Source organism: Parasteatoda tepidariorum, chromosome 2, assembly GCF_982258835.1.
Source record: "Parasteatoda tepidariorum strain Cologne lab strain chromosome 2, Ptep-v5.0, whole genome shotgun sequence".
In the NCBI taxonomy this organism is placed as follows: domain Eukaryota; kingdom Metazoa; phylum Arthropoda; class Arachnida; order Araneae; family Theridiidae; genus Parasteatoda; species Parasteatoda tepidariorum.
In genome coordinates this window covers 50,426,297-50,445,645 of record NC_141756.1, presented here as the reverse complement: position 1 = coordinate 50,445,645, position 19,349 = coordinate 50,426,297, and the positions used below count along the sequence as shown (strand labels likewise).

At 28.9% G+C, this 19,349-nt stretch overlaps 1 protein-coding gene across 1 annotated transcript; it reads right to left on the bottom strand.

Annotated features, from left to right (window-relative positions):
- Window positions 1-6,488: 6,488 nt before the first annotated feature.
- Window positions 6,489-19,029, bottom strand: LOC147815759 (uncharacterized protein F54H12.2-like). The gene is made up of 4 exons (XM_087156570.1): window positions 18,690-19,029; window positions 17,925-18,551; window positions 17,461-17,693; window positions 6,489-6,563 (listed from the first exon to the last, which is right to left on the bottom strand). Exons 1-4 carry the CDS (start codon window positions 19,027-19,029, stop codon window positions 6,489-6,491), a joined length of 1,275 nt encoding a protein of 424 aa, XP_087012696.1.
- Between the last annotated feature and the right edge of the window lie 320 nt (window positions 19,030-19,349).

Here is a 19,349-nt window from a genome sequence, read left to right as displayed (position 1 = left end):
TTTGCTTCTTATTTGCTGCTAATGAAATGGCGTCCGTCGTTGCCAATGGTTTTGTGGGAACTAATGTCCGATATTTTCAGTCTCCCGCTAGATGGCGTACTCGAGCGTTGCGATCGCGAATTGATTTCAAAATATTTGTTTTGCATAAAACAGCCTTAACATTACAAGATTATTAGTGGTACATGAATATTATTCCACAGTAATTGCTGATACAAATCATAAAGACGAAAGAAAAGGAAAGACTTGTTCAAGGAAATTTTAAATAAAAAATTAAAATTTGAATCAAAATCTTAATTAAATCTTATCATATCATAACACAATGATAAATGAATGCTCCTTTTTTTCCCTCTATATAATTCGTACATAAAAGTGTGGCTAAGTACTTGTGAAAGTATTACGTAAGAATGTAAAAAAAAGTTGTACTTATTTAGAAAATATACACCATAAGTATCTTTGCTAAGTAAAAGTTATCAGACATTTATACTTAATTTAATATTTTTTATTGAAACAAAAATGTAAATAAAATATACACACTAGAAAAAAATGAATAAATAAATAAAAGTGAAAATAAAAATAAATGGAATAAATAAAAGAAAAATGACGTTAAGAAATTCGTATAAGTCTTAAATCTAGAGTAATTTTCTAAGATTAGGAATTTAAAATTCACCTTTCTGAATTTAAAAACAAGTAGCCTTTAGGTTTTCTGCTACTTGTACCTGGTCGTATTTTTCTACACTACGAAAATTCAAATTAATTATCATGAAATCAATGATTAAAAACAATGTGATTAAGGTTTTGAAAAAAAAATTAAGATGAAAGAGTAAAGCGGTCAGTTTTTTTGATAAAAAATTATTTATACTTTTTTTCTTAATTTTTTAAAAATTTATTTTTTTAAATTTAAGCAGTAAGTACTCCAACCCCCCTCCAAATACCCCTCATTGACGAGGAGTGTTTAGTCGGTCGAAGTGTTTGTCACGGAGCGTTTGGAATTATTTTAAATGTAAAAACGTGAAATCAATAGTTAAATGTGTTTTTGAAACATTTTTATGTGTTATTTTCGTCGAAACTTTACCGCTACTCACTCCACTAGACACTGCTAATTGAGAAATAGTTTTTAGTGGTAGAGAGATCGATATTTTAAGATTATTGGATTTTATAATATTTTTTTTAAAATTTAATAACACAGGAACTTTGTATTTGCACAAATTTTGTATTTGGTCACTTAAAATTACATAATTTAAAATGATAAAAAAAAATCCGTATATTCGTACAGTTTAAAATCTTTTCGATTATTAAATAAAATAATAAAAAATAATAAATAATTCGGAAAAATGATTTTTCAAGCGGAATTTTCCTTGAGAAATTGAATTTTATAATCGTAAAAATGTTTCGATTCGTCCAAACTTTATTAATTTATTAATAAATTCGCAAAACTTTATTAATAAATTCGCAAAAAATGTTTCGATTAGTCCAAACTTCAGATAGTTTTCCCACCTAAATTATTGGAACCATATTTTCCAGGTAAAAAAGCGATAAAAAAAAGAGACATGTTTATTCAGAAAAAATGTGTTTTTGTGTCTGATATCGTAACTTAAAATATTATCTGCTTTTAATAATTTTTATATTTAAATTTTGGTCCTTGAACCCTTAAAATCGAGCCCCAGTGCATGATAATCCATCAAAAGTTATTTCGGGTGCTCACTTTTTAATTTTGCGCATTACGAACATGAATAATTAAATATTTCTCACTTATATGCGTACATATGATACTCTAAATAGCCGAATTTTTACAAATTACGAGCAAAAAGTTTCCTTCTATTATAATTACTGAAGTGTGCCCCACTTAGTTAAAGCCTCCTTGATTTTGTACTATAATTACGCGCAAAGAAAACCAATGTGAAACAAACATGTATATTAAGAAAGTACAAATATGTATTTATGTATTTATTTGTATCATAATACAAATATGTATTTATGAGGAGAAATTCACTCTCTACTCCACCTAGATAGAAAAAAAAGGAGGGATAACAATGTTCCATCGAATTAAAGTCACTTTTTATAACAGTCAAAACGTCCACCACATTTTTATAAGATTTGAAATATGTGATGTGATTTGCCAAATACCAATACGTGGAGGATATTAGCATCAATATAGTGCCAGGTTTCAATGATGACAATGATGTCATCAATTCTGCAAGGGATTGAAACTGCCCTTTTGGGAGGTTAAGTTGATCACTATAACTGCATCTTTCACACACAATTAATAAGCTTCCACCCTGCTGAATAATGGATAAGAAAAATTCTTTTATATCGCAATTTGTTTATATGATATATAAAATGAAACAGTACATGAGAAAAAAGAGGATATCTTTTTAAATGGACAGCGAAATGGTAGCTATTTAATGGTGTGGGCAGACTTTGTCTATGATAGTAAACTAAACGTGGTTTTTTCAATAAATCAGATAATCAAGACAATCAATAAATAAGCGAATTAGAAATTATTGAATCAATGAATATGCGAATAAACGAATTAGTAGGTTCACGAATAAATGGAATAGTGAATGAATTATAAATACAAAATGATGGAACAACTAAATAAGTTAGCGAATCAATAAATCGGCAAATTGACGTGTCATATCGAATCATTGAGATTGCGATTTAATGAACCAAGGAATCTGCAAATCAATGATTCATTGTATTTCTGTTTAAGTGATTCACTTATTTATTGATTCATTGATTCACTGATTTGCTCATTTATTGAACTACTGACTCGTCTACTCCTTCATGTATTGATTTATTGAGCTATTAATTCATTTATTTGCAGATTAATTGAGTAGTTGGCTCCTTTATACATGAATTCGTTGACTCATTTAATTGATCATTTATTGTTTCTCTTATATGTTGATTTTTTCAATTGTTATTTCGGTATTTCGTAGATAAATTTATTCATTTGCCCTCTTATTAATTTAGTGTCAGATTTGTTAGATTGCTCATTTTTTGATTCACCGATTTGTACAATCTCCAATTTTTAGACATTCACTCATTTATGTTTGATATGTTGTCCATGATATATGTCCATGATATGTTGTCCAACTAAGCAATTGATTTTCTGATTCATATGTTTTCATTTTTTTAATAAACTTTTCATCGATTATTTCATTTGCAGATCCAGCCATTTACTAATCTTTGGGTTTGTTGATTTAGTTTTTCATTGATTTCTTTATATATTGATTCGATCATTCATTGATTTGATGATTCATTGATCAGCGATTTATCAATTCACTGATTTGTTCTTTTGTGCATTTCAGTTATTTACTGATATAGGTAGTATAAACAGTTTCTAAAAAGAAAAGCTTAAAAAAATAAAGAAGTAAAATTTCAATTTAGTACTTTTTTAATCTCCGCTAAAAGAATTCGTAGTAACAGAGGCTCCTATACACTTAATTTTTTTACTCGTAAAAATAGTTATTTACGGTTATCTATACTATGTTCGTAAATATCTTGTTTTATTTGATTAAAATGGATTGCTCGGAAATAAAATAGAATCACTCAATAAGTGCATCTTATGAGACAAAGTCTTCCATTTTCAAATGCAGTAATCTAGATTAATAAATAAATAAATTGATTGATTTTTATTCCCCCTTGATTAGAGTTAAATAGATTTGAAAGAATAACAAATAGGTTGCTGAGGTAACTGCAGAACAGAAACATCGATTAACGAATGTTATATAGAACTATTGATTTCCGAATAAATAAGTAAATACAAATATTTTATAAACATGCTTACATGTTTATTTATACATTCTTAAAATGCGTTAAAATATACCATTATTTTTCTATGTTAATTTTTGATCTTAAATAGTAATTTGATGGAGAATTTTTTTTTAATCATGAAAAATAAAGAAAAAATCTTTTGAAGTTTTAATTTTATTTCTCTCACTGCTAGTAGATATTGTGTATACTTAAAAGGCGTTTTCTCTATGAATATTAAAAAAAAAAAATTATGGATATTAGAACGAAATTTTATGTAAGAACGAAAGTATTTTTCTCTTAGATATATGAAAGAGTTTTTGTTCTAAATTTTTTCAGGTAACACAGTGGCAACACTGTAATTCATGAATAATTCAGTTAGATTAAATACACTAAAATAATTGAAATTTTTTTTTTCTAAAAAAGCTTCGTTTTGTGTTTCTATTTTTTTCGTAATTAGATTCGTTTTCTTTCTTTCTTTATTTTTTTTTAATTTAGCCCAGATTAGATGTCAGATGGTGCTGAATAAAATGAGGAGCACATTATTAGAATGTTGAATTTTCTGTAGATTCCCTCATATAAATGATTCGAAGATAACGCTAAATAAACTTTACTAAGATTGAAGAAACTTAAAGCATTCAAGGTTAATATTTAACTACTCTAAGAGCCTGACTTCAATTATTGTCATGGCTGTTAATAATGTCGAAATATTAATTTCAGGCTGCATCCTTCAAATACAACTTCAAAGAAGTAATATATTAAAGTTCCAAGATATTTAAAAATTAATTGAAAAACTAATTTAATTAAAAACAAAATTCAACTTTAACTCGTACATATCTCAGCTTAAATCCCGTTTGTCATATGGGATAAAACAAATAGTAAATAATCACTGAATCGATATTAATCAACGTTACGAAATCATGCGAAAAATTGAAAATCTTAGAATTAATAAAGTTACCATAATTCCAAATTTGTTTTTACTTTTTATTCGCACGAAAATTCTGAAAAATAGCAATATTAAATGATGTTAATATTGTTATTCGAAAACAACTGACTTTTCATCTGCTTTTTAAAAGTTTTTAATAAACTCTTGCAATGCATTTTAATATGAAGCTATCGGGTTCGAATTCCAGTGATTACTGATTATTACGAATTTTGCACCCGGCTCGCACCGACCACAGTGCTAATGAAAAATATCCTCAGTAGTTGACGGATAATAGGTTAGAGACCCCTTGCCCTCCGGCTAAAGTTTTCGTGGTTTTCCTCTTCATGTCACACAAATGTGGGCCAGTTTCATCAAAAAGTTCTCCACGAAGGTAAATTAATTTCAATACTTGATCCACCGTGATGGCTCAGGGGATAGAGAGTTCGCCTTCCAATGAGGTGAACCGGGTTCGAATCCCAGAGATGACTGGTCGATACGAATTCCACATCCGGCTTGCATCGCTTATAGTGCTGACGTTAAATATCCTTTGTGGTAGACGTATCATGGGTTAGAGTACCCTTGCCGTCAGGCTAATCGTGTAAGGGTCTCGTGGTTTTCCTCTACAGTAACGGAAATGCGGGTAAGTTCCATTAAAGAGTCCTCCATGAGGGTAAATTTCTCCAAGAGTTCCCTTGTACAAGATCCAGGAGTTCCCTTGTCTTCTGGATTGAGTTCAAAATTACCAGGTTACGGAGTTGAACATCAATAGTCGTATACCCAAAAAATTGGGTCGGCTGTTCAATGACGGTTATGAAATATAAAATACTTGATCCAGAAGTTCCCTTGTCTTCTGGATTGGGTTCAGAATTAAAAGACTGTGGAGTTGAATATAGGTAGTCGTAGACTCAAAATTTGGTCTGCTGTTCAATTGGCTGGCAATTTGGTGGCTACAAAATATGAAATAAAATACATTATAATACAACAATTATATAACAGCTATATAAAATGAAAGTAATATCAGGAAAACCAGCTAAAACTGTATCTCCTCGATTTTAAAAGTTGGTTGGCCATTAAAAAGTTGTTTTTAAATTTTTTTCGTACTTTTTCATCTTAGGATTAAGTCTTTAAAAAAATTGCGCTTTACTTTTTTTCTTCTTTTTATTTTTAATATTTCCACATTTTTGTAAATTTGGTATTGAACTGGATATGAGGTCAGATGCATTTGAATTGTATATAATTAGAGAATAGATAGATAGAGATAGATAGAAGTTATTTCATTATTCGCAAAAAAAAAAAAAAAAAGAAAAGAAAAAAAAAAATCCAATTTTTATAAAACTTGAAATTATAAAATTTAATGTAATTTTTCTTTTTGTTTCTAAAACGCTATGAAAATAATTAAAGAGGAGCGAGACCTTAAACCGAGTTCTTGTCCTGGTTGACTAAATCTCTAGTTACGTCATTTCATTCAACAAAAAAAATATCTGTTTTAAGTTACAGTTAATATTCCTGTTTGGCAGCTTTACATCATAGAAGAACTAAACCTTGAAAGTTTGTTCAAGGAATTAATTTCAAGCGGAAGGTGAAATTTTTTACACATACTTCATTAAAAATATTAAGGAAATGCCGGAACACCCCATCGAATTGCCACAAGCTTTCACGCACCAGTGTTTTGAATCGTAAGGTTAGACGTTTAGCCTTCGCGTATGTAAACAATATGAAGTTTCATCTTAGTCAGAAGTGTGAATGAAAGAAAGCATATGTTATATCGCAGCTCGTGCTCTCAGTTGGGAAACAGAAAATTGAACAATAATTTCTAATCGGTAATATCATCTTTAATAGCTACATATTTAACACTTTCACTGTGTTGAAATACAAGAGCATTATTATTCTATAATAATATAATAACATTAGCATAGAAATATACACAACTTAGAAAATTTTAGTTATTGAATAATTTCTTACATCTGAAATTCAACAGTACGTCTATTTAAAAAAAAAAAAGTCTTATAAAAGATGAAGAACACAATTTTCCGGTCAAACGATTTTGCAAATAGGTATCGCATTTTCGGAACGCTTTCAAATTTTCATTTTATTTGTTTCAAAAAAATAGATTTAGTGAGGTTTTTTTTGGGGGGTATATAACATTGGTGAAAAAAACTTAGACACCTCTCGTTATTTTTCAAACTAAATTTTATAAAAATCATTGGAAACTAACCATTGTGTTAGAAATGAAAATTTAAGAACGCTTAAGGGACAATACTATACGATGAACTCTTTTTATATTAATAATTTATAAATATCAAAAATTGTGTTGTAAATGCTTTGAAAAAATTTTGGCTTCAGGAAAGAAATTTAATAAAAATGTAGTTTCTAAAAAGGTTTTAGCAGTGTGTTATTTTGCCTTTCAGGCGTATAACTTCCAAAAGATGATTTGGATAGGATATTGCAAAGGTTTTTACAAATGATGAAGGGCAATTTCTGCCATTTACATTGGTTGCTAGTTTCAGTTCAGTTCAGTCTTCCCCGTGCTTTTTGCAGAAAACCACAGTTTCTTAATATCTTTATTTACTGATAATTGTTCAGTCGTGAAATTCGATTTACAGATTGAAGTATTATCGATGGATTGAAGCAACAATATCAAAGTTGTGACCATCAGTTAGTCTTTCATCTGGTAAAATTATTGGTATCAGGAGGGTATCTTATTAATATATCTTAAGGGGGTCTTAAGTGTCAATCGATTGAATTTACTTCAAACTTTGTGAAAACGATATTATAGTTTCAGATCCGGCATTGAAATTATCCCATATCACAACCGAGCACGCTTTGATAGATATGAAGTTTGTCTTTTATTAAGCTAGTAATATTAACTTATCTGGACCCTTTTAGATTACATTTAGTTTCATCAGTAAATATAAGTTTACGTCATGAATTTGGCATAAGAACACGCCATAAATTTGACTTAAGAACACTATGTGAAGCAAACTTTAAACGTTATTGTGCTGTTTTGTCAGGCGTGTTGATGGCATTGTGTTGTTTTCGTAGATTTGGTTTGGAACTTAATTAAGAAAATTTTAAAAGCGTGAAAATGTTTTAAACATCTCGTAATGCTTTTGATGTAACAGGAAGTTACAGTACGAATATAATTGATGTTGAAGTTTTGATTCATCAATCGTTAATTTTATGACGCGAAGGTGACAGTGAAATATTAGCTTTGATGTGCGTCCGTGTCATTTATTATTTTATTTCGTAACCATTTGGATTCGACGAAGACATTGTGTGAAACTGTCTTTGATTTTTCAATTCTTTCACCAATTTATCTTCCACTTAAGTGATGTTTTCCTTTTTCTTCATCTGCCAAAGATTTGCCAGAACCTATTCTTGAAAATAATAAAAAAGTTCCATGTCGCAATTTTGAAAAAATGAATTCCATTTCAATTTAGATGATTTTTAGTTTATCGAAGCAGAATATATTTACCGATTTTGGTTTATCCCCGTAGTTTTTTTTAAATGTCCTAAAGTGTTTTTTCAATTCTAAATATGAACGGATTTTTATTTTAATCTCCATAGAAATTTTTTTAATGCATATTATAAACTATGTAATAAATTATAAACTCCGTAACTTATTATTTTGTGATAAGCAAAGAAAAAAAAATGTATGACAGTGTCAAACTTTTTTTTTTCACCGCTGTTCAAACTAAGTATTAATTTGTAGAGATTGTTTGCTAATAGTAAAACATTTGTAGACTAACTTTTCCTGCATATTCAGATAGAAGTTAGGCAGGTTCAATTGCTCGCTCCGGTCACCAATCCGGGAACTCGCCCCGGTCTTTACTGCCATTTTTATCTACAACTGCTTTAGAATCACTAAACAGAAAGTGCCTCTTTTCGAGCAGAAATTATCGACTTGTGTAATTTTTTTATTTTATATTATTTTATTTTATAACCGTCGTTGCACAGAAGACCCAATTTTGGGGTAAGGACTACAAATGTTCACCTCCGTAATCTTGTAATTTTGATCCCAATCCAGAGCACTGTTAAATTTCCGGATCAGCACATCCCAGAGGTATGATGTGTGCCGGGAACATGGAGGATTTTGTGACTCGACAGATTTTACGTGCACCAGTCACCATTTACTACACGGGAAGTCTTCGGCCGGCAGAAATCGAGCCCACGACTTCTTGGACAATGGCCCAGTGCCTTACCGACCAGGCTATCCTGGTCCTTTGTTTCATTTATGGCTTTGGTGATATCAAGAGTTTGATGTTATTTTATTAAAATCTGATTCATTGAGCCAGATGAAGAACTGCCGAGGAATAATTTTCATTGGCTCATAATAGGTAGGTGTTATCCAGGAAAGCAAAGGTGTAGCAAACGGATATATATTTGTTCATGTCAAATTGATTATATATCATATATTTACTTTAAGTGCAGAGTTGTGCCTTAATGTATTTTGTCTGTTGTTGAAACTATACTTTCCAATTATTGGTTTTTGTGATATTAAGAGTTTGATGTAGATTGGGGGATTTAGAACAATCTTTTAATTGCCTGCAAAAGCTAAGTGACCTAATTTTTTTTTTTTTTTTTTTTTTTTTTGCGAAAAATTTGAATTTTATGCAAAAATATCATTAATGGTTACTAAATGCTCTTTTACTTCCTTTGGCATTATTTGCAGTTTTGTGAGTTACTTTAAATATTTAATTAAAAATATGTGTTTTCAAATTCACCAACCTCTTCGATCTGCGAAGTGATTTGTGAATTGATTACGAATTTTTTTGAATACTTCATATCATTGAATTTAAAATGAATGAATAAAAAAATGATTTTTTTCCTCTTTTTCATTTAAGCATTTTTAGCTTGATATTAAAATATGCTGACGGGACTGATATTTTTAACACAAATGTTTCGTCGAGAATCGTATACATTTTACGTTGGATTGAATTTAAAAAACTTATATTATTATTTCATTTTGCTAGAATTGTTCATAAATCACGATGTAAACTGAAATCGAATAAAAGAATCAAGATCATAATAAGCGGATATATAGTGGTTGATAGAATAATTCTTCATTCTTCATAACAAATAACTAAAGAAGGGAGTTTTTTTAATACAAAAATTTATAACTAACTTAATGGTAATTACAATTTTTTTGTTACATTTAAAAATATATTGTTGGAAAAAATAGTGCACAGATGACTCCAGATGTTATGCTTTTTATGCTCAATTACTAAAAATTAAATATTTTATAGTCGTTTGTTAGCGTTTTATTTTAAAAAAAATTATTTTCGCGTATTACTTATGTGGGGTTTTATAATATTGAATTTAACGTTTTATATACTAAGTTCTTAAAAATCCAGTTCTAATACATTTAAAATTATTACTTTAACATTTATAAAAGTAATAAAACTTAGAAAGGAAAACAAGAATCAATCAGAAAAGTCAGTAAATTAATAACACACAACTTTCATGGGAAAAAATTCAACTCTTTTCGTGGGAAAAAATTAAACTCTTTTCACGGAAAAAATACAACTTAACTCTCAGTATTTGTTTATTACACAATTTATAAAAAAAACTGCATGTCATTGAAATAAATTGAAAATGTCAGAATAAAGAACATTTTAATGATAAATATTTCATAAATGTGTACTTGAAACGTCTTTCCAATGTTTTAAATGCATTTTATGAAATATTTATTATTTGCGAAACAGGAACGAACGTCATTTTGATTCATCATAATTTTTATAATGAAGAAACCATTTACAACATTTTATGTTCGCAAAAAAAAAAGAGATTGAATAATTTTGTGCTTACTTACTAATTAAATTGGCTTACTAATTAAATGGCATTTATGAACATTCATTTTATTATAAAATCAATAGCATTTTTTTAAAGTTATTTTTATTAAATACATACTAAATAGTATAAAGTTATTTTTTGATCGAAATTGTGATTGCAAAAACTGAAATCGTTAATTATGGCATGTTTCAAAACCACCAGAAGTTTTCGTTAAAAATTAATTTTATTTTGCAACGAATCTTATCTATTTAAAAACTAAAAATTTTAAAGATGCAGAGCAATACTTTGCTTTGTGTGCTCTAAAATCAGGGTAATTTTCTAATTAAAAAAAAAGAAAAAAAAAAAACTTGGAGATTTTGCTCTTTACTCGCGCCGCTCACTACTCCTATAAATGCCTCCTATTCATCATTGTTTTCTTCTTCTTAAAAGTCGATATATTTTTTAAAGAAATCATTTAAAAAAACAACAACATATAATTATTATTATTTTTATGAAAAAGCATTTTGTAAATATGTTAATCGTAATGAAATAAAGGATTACCTGTTTTTAAAAAGCAATCAACTCCACTTGAAAATAAAATTTAAACTTAGGAATTAGAATGCGTCCCGCAGTAAGAAAAAATTATAATTTTACTAGTTAAGAGGACGCTACACTAACGAAGAAACTTTTCATTGCAAATTTTCTCTCACCTGCATTTGTAATTTAAAATTAAAATATAGAAGATGTGGGTTCAGACAATCCTAGCGTAGGTCATGAAGTTGCTGAAAAAAAAATTCAAAATATCGAAATGCAAGCAAATTATTGGAAGAGAGCTTCCCCTTTGCGCAATTCTAAGTTATTTTCTCATAATTTATTTTAATTTTTACATTTTGAAAATTTCTTTTGAGTATTTGAAACTTCATAGCTTACTATAGGTTTGCTTGAACTCAATTTTTCTGTACTTTAAATTTTAAATTATTTATCGAGGTAAAAGAGAATTTGGGATGAAGAGTTTCTCTCATGGCATAGCGTCTTCTTAAAGATAGACTTATGTAGTCTTATGTAGATAGTTCTAATTGGAAACGGTTTTTACATCTCTCGAATTTAGTTAATTTATTTTTTAAAAGATTTTAATACAAATGTTCAGATTTGTATCCAGCAACGACTAATCTGCATCTTCTTATTTTTTTTGCTATTTTTTCTTGTTAGCTTCGACCTCAACTCAGACACGAACTTATAAAATTAAGATGTTGAGAGAGAAAAATAAGCAATGGATGGATTCTGACAATAATTAATAATTAGTCATTGTTTAAAGCAAGAAAAGTTAAAAATATATCGATAAGAACTTTTTAATTGCAATTACTTTCAAACAAATTGGATTTTCGATCAAGAGAAGGAAGAAAAAAACCTCGTGCAAAGTTTATAAATAAAAATGGCCCTCACAGTATATCAAATTTAACTCTTTTGTTGTATTTCAGTAAGTTTCAGAGAAAATCCCATGGAAATTTTTGTTACAAATTTAACAGTTCATAATTCTCGAATTGATTAGCGAATGTTAAACTTTTTTCATTATACTCCCAGTACATTTTTCTACGCATCTCAAGTTTCTAGTTCTTACAGTTTTTGCTCAGCAAAACAAAATGTAACGTAAAGTGTAACACCCAAAACTGTGGCTATGGTGGTAATTCTTTAATACTGAGAGTAATTATTTTAATTTGTAAAATTTTCAAAATATTGCAATGTATTTTTTAATTCTTTTAACGTGTATAATTTTTCACAGAAAAACCTGAATATAATTTTATTTTAATATAATTCGAACATTTTCCAAATTACGACATCTTCCAATAATTTTTTTAATTTTTTGCTTTTTTAACCTCTTAACATATAATTTCTTGATATAGAAATGATCTTTGATTGTACTGTAAACAACAACTCTTTTCGGAATGCTGATAGAAATGCCAACTGCTCCGGACTTGCCAAAATAATTAAAAAAACGGTAAATAACTACAAACTAAATTTTGCAAATATTTAACTATTTTTGTTTGCTTTTTAAATGGTATAGCATGACATGGTATAGCATAACTACTTACTTACTTTAATTACAAAAATTGGGCCCCTGGACAGGGCAGAAGGCCCATATCCCATACATCGTGAAATTTGACAAAAGTTGAAATAAAAAACAGTTTGAGTTCAGGGCTAATTATGGGGTGGCTGTTACTGGACATAACTACTATAAAGTGGTGAATTATATAAGCCTGAGAATTATTTAGAAATAGTGGCGGATAAAAATCTACTAAATTGAATTTATTAAACCAAGAATCACAATTGATAAACTACCACTTTAAAGTATTTATTTGCTGTCCGGAGCAAGTTGGCATCTCTGTGTTGAAAACGTCTGAGACACGTCAATTATTGTTTTGACATAAGACACAAATGACGTCTCCGAGACGTCTTCGTATGTCAAGGGATTAAACTAATTAAGAAATTTATTTAGTTAAAAATATGATTATATGGTAAATTTAAACCGTTTCACCATTACTTTTTTTAATGAAAAATAATGTTTATTTATTTAAGTCGCAACTTGTCTTTCGTTTAATGGATGTATGAAAATGAGTCGAGCTTTTCTTATAATTTTTAATTGAAAATATTTAAGGAGAGAATTTCGAAACATTTATATCGATTTTGAGTTTCTTTTTCATTTAATTTTTTTTTTCTGATTTTAAAAACGAAAGATTTCAGGTATAATTCAATTGGCAGTGTTAAAATGGAAATTATAATGTTAATTCTTAAAATACATTAATAAGGCAACTGAGCAAAAAAAGTTAAGTAGAAGTCAGCATAAAAATTTTCATACGAGGAAGAAAAATTTAAATGCTATAATAGAAAAAACACAAAGAAAAAGATTATTTTTGTTCATTGTTATATCGATAAAAATTATCGAATTTTTTTTGAAAGAAACAATTAAGTTAAAATTGTTGGATTGGGGAAATAAAAAAATAAAAAAAGTTATTATCCCACATTATTAAATTTCAGATTTAGGGACAAATTAAATAATGCATTGAAAATGAGTGTTCATTTATTTGTCTAATTATGCATATTAATTATGTATGATAATGCAATTATTATTAAATAAAATAAACTGTAATATTAAAAACTTAGCTCATTACTTATTCAGATTAAGTAGTTTTTAATTTTAAAAATAACTATTCACCTTTAATAATATAGTTAAGTAAATAATAGTATAATAATATTAATATGATATACACTGAAGTCCCAACCAATCACATTAGTTATATTAATATTATGAATTAATAATGTTGATAAAAAGATCAATATTAGTTGTCACGATGGTAAATATTATAGTGATATTTTAAAAATACTTTTTCACGAAAAGATTAGTTTAAATTATAATTATTAGTTGATATTTAAAATAATTAAATTATTGCTTAATAATTAAATTATTAGTTAAAAATTTTTTGAAGATTTTTGATAAAAGAAAAACCTGCTGAAATAGAATGGTATCTAAATATTATTTTTCTTAATATGAAATACAATGTCAGTAAGAGCAGGCATCTATGCGGCGGAAGTGATAGGCAGTCAAGGGGTGATTATTTCTGCCCCAACCGGAAGTTGCTTATTTCTGCCCACCTACAAACCGGAAGTTGCTTATTTCTGCCCACCTACACAACCGGAAGTTGCTTATTTCTGCCCGCTAGCTTATTTCTGCCCGCCTGAAACTTCGTCTGCAGCGTCATGGGGAGCTTATTTCTTTTTTTTCTTAAGCCTAATATATTTTTAGTTTCGGTTTCTGTTTTTAATTTAGTTTCGTTTTTTAAATATTATTTAATTTATTAGTTTTTTGAGGGTGGCAACACTTATTATTTTAATATTAGTTTTTAAGGATGGCAACATTTAGAAACTTTGTTACTTGGGGGAGAAATTGTGTATTCTGAAGTTATGACGTCATCTTTTATTACATAATAAATAAATGATATCATGCTTTTGATCTAGTGGTGCCATCTATGTGGGAATAAAATAACTTTAAATCTATTTTATTATTTAAATCTGTTTTTAATATTATTTATTAAATATAATTAAGGCTGAGGATCGAACTCACGCCATCAAAAAGCCTTCGTGGGTCAGTAGTTGGATATCATAACCACTGACCCACGAATGCTTGGTTAGATATGTGTTAATAAGTTAAACCTTTGTATAGTGAACACGTGTATAAATAAAAACTGTTTGATATCGATATCTTAATACAGTTTAATCGATATAGTTTCACTTAACCTTTGACAGTTATTAAATATTTATTTCTGCACCTCTTAATGTTATTATAACTTTCTCTGGATGGCAACGGTACGGACCATACACGTGTTAATTATAACATAATAAATACATGATATCATATTTTAACTCTAGTGGCGCCATCTGTGTGGGAATGTTAGAGATAAAATAACTTTAAATCTATTTTATTATTTAATTTAAATATAATTAATGCTGAGGATTGAACTCATCATGTGGTGATAAGAGATAACGATAAATAGAGGTGGCGAGAGTAAAGTTTTTCATTCATCATGGATCTTTTGAAGTTCAAACATCCCTTTACAGCTGTCCTCGCAGGTCCAACAGGTAGTGGTAAAAGTTATTTCATAAAAAATGTGATTGAAAACCAAATGATACATCCTTTTCCAAAACATGTGGTATGGTGTTATGGCGTTTATCAAAAATTATATGATGAGATGCCTAATGTTGTTTTTCAAGAAGGAATTTGAATCAATATTCAGATGCATTAATTGTGATTGATGATCTCATGAGTGAATTGGGAAATGATCCTCAATTGACGAAATTATTTACAAAATTTTCCCATCATAAATCTCTTAGCATTATTTTTGTGGTTCAAAACATTTTTCATAAAGGAAAGGAAATGAGAGAAATATCCTTAAATGCTCATTATCTTGTATTATTTAAGAATCGAAGAGATCAATCGCAAATTACACATTTAGGACGTCAATTGTACCCTCGTAAAGTTAATTTTTTTCAAGAATGTTATGCTGATGCTACATCAAAACCATATGGTTATTTACTCATTGATTTAAAGTGTGATACGGAAGAATCTTTACGCATGCGTACTGGTACGTTTCCTGGAGATACTTATTATGTGTACCAACCTCGATAATTTCATTTCAATTGTGAATTTCAAGGAAATTAGATGACAACTTTAACCATTGTTTTTGAAGGTTTTCAACTTTTATCAACACCTATAAATAGGACAGACACTCGAAATTCAAATCATTTGAAAGTAAGATGTCCGTATGTAATGAGCGAACATTAGAGCTCATGAAATTGATCTCTAAAACTAAACATTGCAAGTCTCTTTTAAAAAAGTGTTCAAAAAGTGAAATAAAAACTTTGTGTGAGTGTGTATTGAATGTATTGTGTGGTAATATACCACTCACGAAATCTCAGAAAAATAAACTAGCTCCTCATAAAGAAAGTTTAAGAAAACTTTCTAAGAAGAAATTGCCATTGTATAAGAAGAAAAAAATTCTTGTACAGAAAGGAGAAGGATTTTTATCATTTTTATTACCTGCAGCTATTTCTGTGATTACTTCTTTAATTCATGGAGTACAGTAAGAAATTTGTGTTGGTTCCGGAGGATAGAGTACAAGTAGCGGAACACTTATCACAATTGGATCAACAAATGAAGAATATTCTACAGAAAAAGGACTTAGCAGATGACGAGAAAGCAACTCTGTATTTACAAATATTGCAGAAGTATACGCACTTTTCAATTTCGAGACCAAAAAAGCCAGAACCTCAAACCGATCATGAGGAAATTACGAACATAGACAATCCTCTAGTAGAGTCTGCAGAAGAGATCTCTTCAAATATCAAAAAAGAAACTGAAGACTTGGAGGGAAAAATTCTAACTGCTGTTCCAGTTCGATTTCAAGAAAAAGCTAAAGATATGTATCAATTCTTAAAAAATAATGAATCTCTCCTTTGGAACGCTAAAGGTGAAATTATTCATGAAGATAAAACTGTTCCTGGAAGTAATATAGTAAATCTTATCAATGACTTTTTGCGAAATAGAAAATCAGCTCCAGTGGGGAGAAATGTATTTTTAAAAACATTAAATGATATTCAATTACCATCACATTTAGATGTAAATAAAAAATTGTATAGTAAAAATAAAATTGTTAAGAAACCTATGATGTATGCCCGCAGAAGTGCTTGGGTGAAACTTTGAATAAAATTTTATTTATTTAATTAAAATGTATTTTGTCTTAATTGATCATTTTTTTCACAGGTGAAAAAGTTTATATTATCAAGGAAAAATTTCACCCTTTATTAATTAATACAAAAAGTTTTAGAAAGAGGGATAGAATTTTCTGAAAAACTGGACATTTCCTTTTTGCAAAAACATAAATATTTTCTTAAAAGATAGAAATTTTTTTATAAAAATAAAAATATTTTCTGAAATATTAGAAAGTTTTGTTAAAAAGTTTGAAATATTTTTACGAAACTAGCAAATTTTTAACAAAAAGTAAAAATATTTTCTTAAAATAAAAAATTTTTGTGTAAAAACATAATGTTTTCTTAAAAGATAGAAAAATTTTGTTAAAACGTTTGAAATATTTTTACAAAAACAAAAAAATATTATCTTAAAAGAGAAAATTTTTTGCAAAAAAAAAATATTTTCATAAAAGATAGAAAGTTTTCCTCAATAATAAAAATATTTTCTGAAAATTTTGTTAAAAAGAATTTAAAATGTTACACTATTGCCTACATAACAATATTTAAATGTAAAATTTTATAATAATGACATGAGAGACACTAGATTTAGTTTCATTCCTTTTTTATTTTCTAAACACAAATCTTACACCATATTTTTTCTTTACAAATTGATACATCTGAAAATCATTTACATATAATTGATTTGAAATATGATACATAGAATAGCCTTGACAGCGTTTGAGTAAAAAGTAAATACAATATTGTCCACATACATTGGATGTAGGTGATTGAAACACTTTGGAATTCCATAGTACGTCCGTGTAGGAAGCGGTATTCACGTTGTAAAATCCGGGAGGTTTCCCATATGAGTCATAAAACTCTAACTGTCTTTGATCATTCACAAATAATGCTAGCCAGTGAGTTCCAGGTTGTGATGAGTCATCTGAATTCGTGATAGCACATGTGTTTTCTCGGAGACTCGGAAGCGTATCTCTTGAATATACGCCTTGAAAGAAAGGTGTTGTTATCTTATCTTGCGATAAAATGTAGAATAGTTGCAATCCATCCATTCTTCAATTTCCGAAGTCGAATAAAATATTTCTTGACTTGTTAATTTCAATCAAATTTTCAAATTCGGCAAAAACGATAACGCATACTGTTTTTTCCAGTGATTTGGCAAATTTCAGTTCTAATCTCAAATTGCTATGCTTAATCAGATTTAAATGTTCTCCTGAACATAGATCTGGGGAGAGATTAAATCCAAATAATGTATTTCCGTTCCTGTAGTCTTCTCTGGAAATAAATATTCCTCTATCTTGACCCATTCGTTCCGTTCCATCAAATAAAGTTTGATAGGCACGAATGTATTGATTTTGTGAAAAGTTGAGTTCCAATGGATTATGGGGGACAGGTTGTCCATCTACATACACTCCAATAAAATTTAAATCAAAATGTTTAAAATCAAAAGGAGATTTTGTCAATGTTCCATGAAAAGCTTCATTATCTACACAACCAATAATAACCTTTTTAGGCATTTGACCCGAAAATATATTATCTTGAATAAAAGACATGCTCCCTTTAGGAATTGAATACACTTTGCATAGGACTCGATTAATGGGGTATTTTGCACTTGTTTTCTCGAGTGCTTTAGCATGACCAAGAAGCACTCCAGGGTTCACACGAACTTTTCGAATGAATAAAGAGACATGATCCAATACTACTTTAAATCCTTCAGATCCTTGTAGACAAAATTCTGGTTTGCTTCTTATTAGTTTTATTTTCAAATCCACTAAATTGAGTAAAAGACGTTCTTGATGAAATAAATCTGAATGAATGCAGCCAATCATGTCCACTGTTGCGCTTTCTTTGAAAAAAGCAGTTCTTTTATTTAAACCATCCTCAGAATCTTTATAAAATAACTCAGCAGTTAATTGAGATGTTTTGCTATCATATCCATGGTTTAGGAGAGTTTCAATATAGGCCCTATAGGGATAGGTATTACTTGAATTGGAAACTGTACGATCGTTTAAAGACACATCTACTTGAGAAAATAATGAATGTAGAAATAAATTCACAGGTCCTATAACATCATCTTTAGTGATAGCTGTATTGTTCGTTTTTACTATTTTCGCTTTCACATACAATTGTGTTTGACTGAGATCTATGTAATCTTCTACACTTCCAGAGACATGAAACTCTACGGGAGCATTATCAAAAACGTTAGAAAGAGGATGAAATTGTATCCATTGACCATCTTGAATAACTGTTTGAGTTCCAGGTAAAGTAAAAAGTTCCAATTCCGATTTTACGCACTCAGGAGAATCTTTCAACAAAAATGCCATTTTATGGATCAAAAATATCACGTCCACTCACTTTGCGTGCTTTAGATGAAATGAATCGTTTTTGCTTCTTACGCTTCCTTTTATAGTTTCCTTTCCCGACCATAGACTGCACTTTATCAATAGCTTTTCGTGCTAGATTTTTTCCACTTTCTTTAGTTCTTGTTTTGACGGCTTCCTCAAAGTTTTCTCCAGATAATACATCAGATGCTACTCGAGTTCCTGTTTTTAAAACTTCTTTTCCAATAGTTTTACCACCTCTTACTAAAAAGGGTAGTGCTGCTCTAAATAATCGACGAAATATACCACCAAGTCCATAGCCC

Coding starts and splice junctions, on each gene's coding strand:
- LOC147815759 (XM_087156570.1), bottom strand. CDS start 19,029: ATGGCATTTTTGTTGAAAGATTCTCCTGAGTGCGTAAAATCGGAATTG. Junction 17,694..17,924: donor TAATCTCTCCCCAGATCTAT/GTTCAGGAGAAC, acceptor CTTTCTTTCAAG/GCGTATATTCAAGAGATACG. Junction 6,564..17,460: donor TTCAATCACCTACATCCAAT/GTATGTGGACAA, acceptor ATATTATTATAG/AATAATAATGCTCTTGTATT.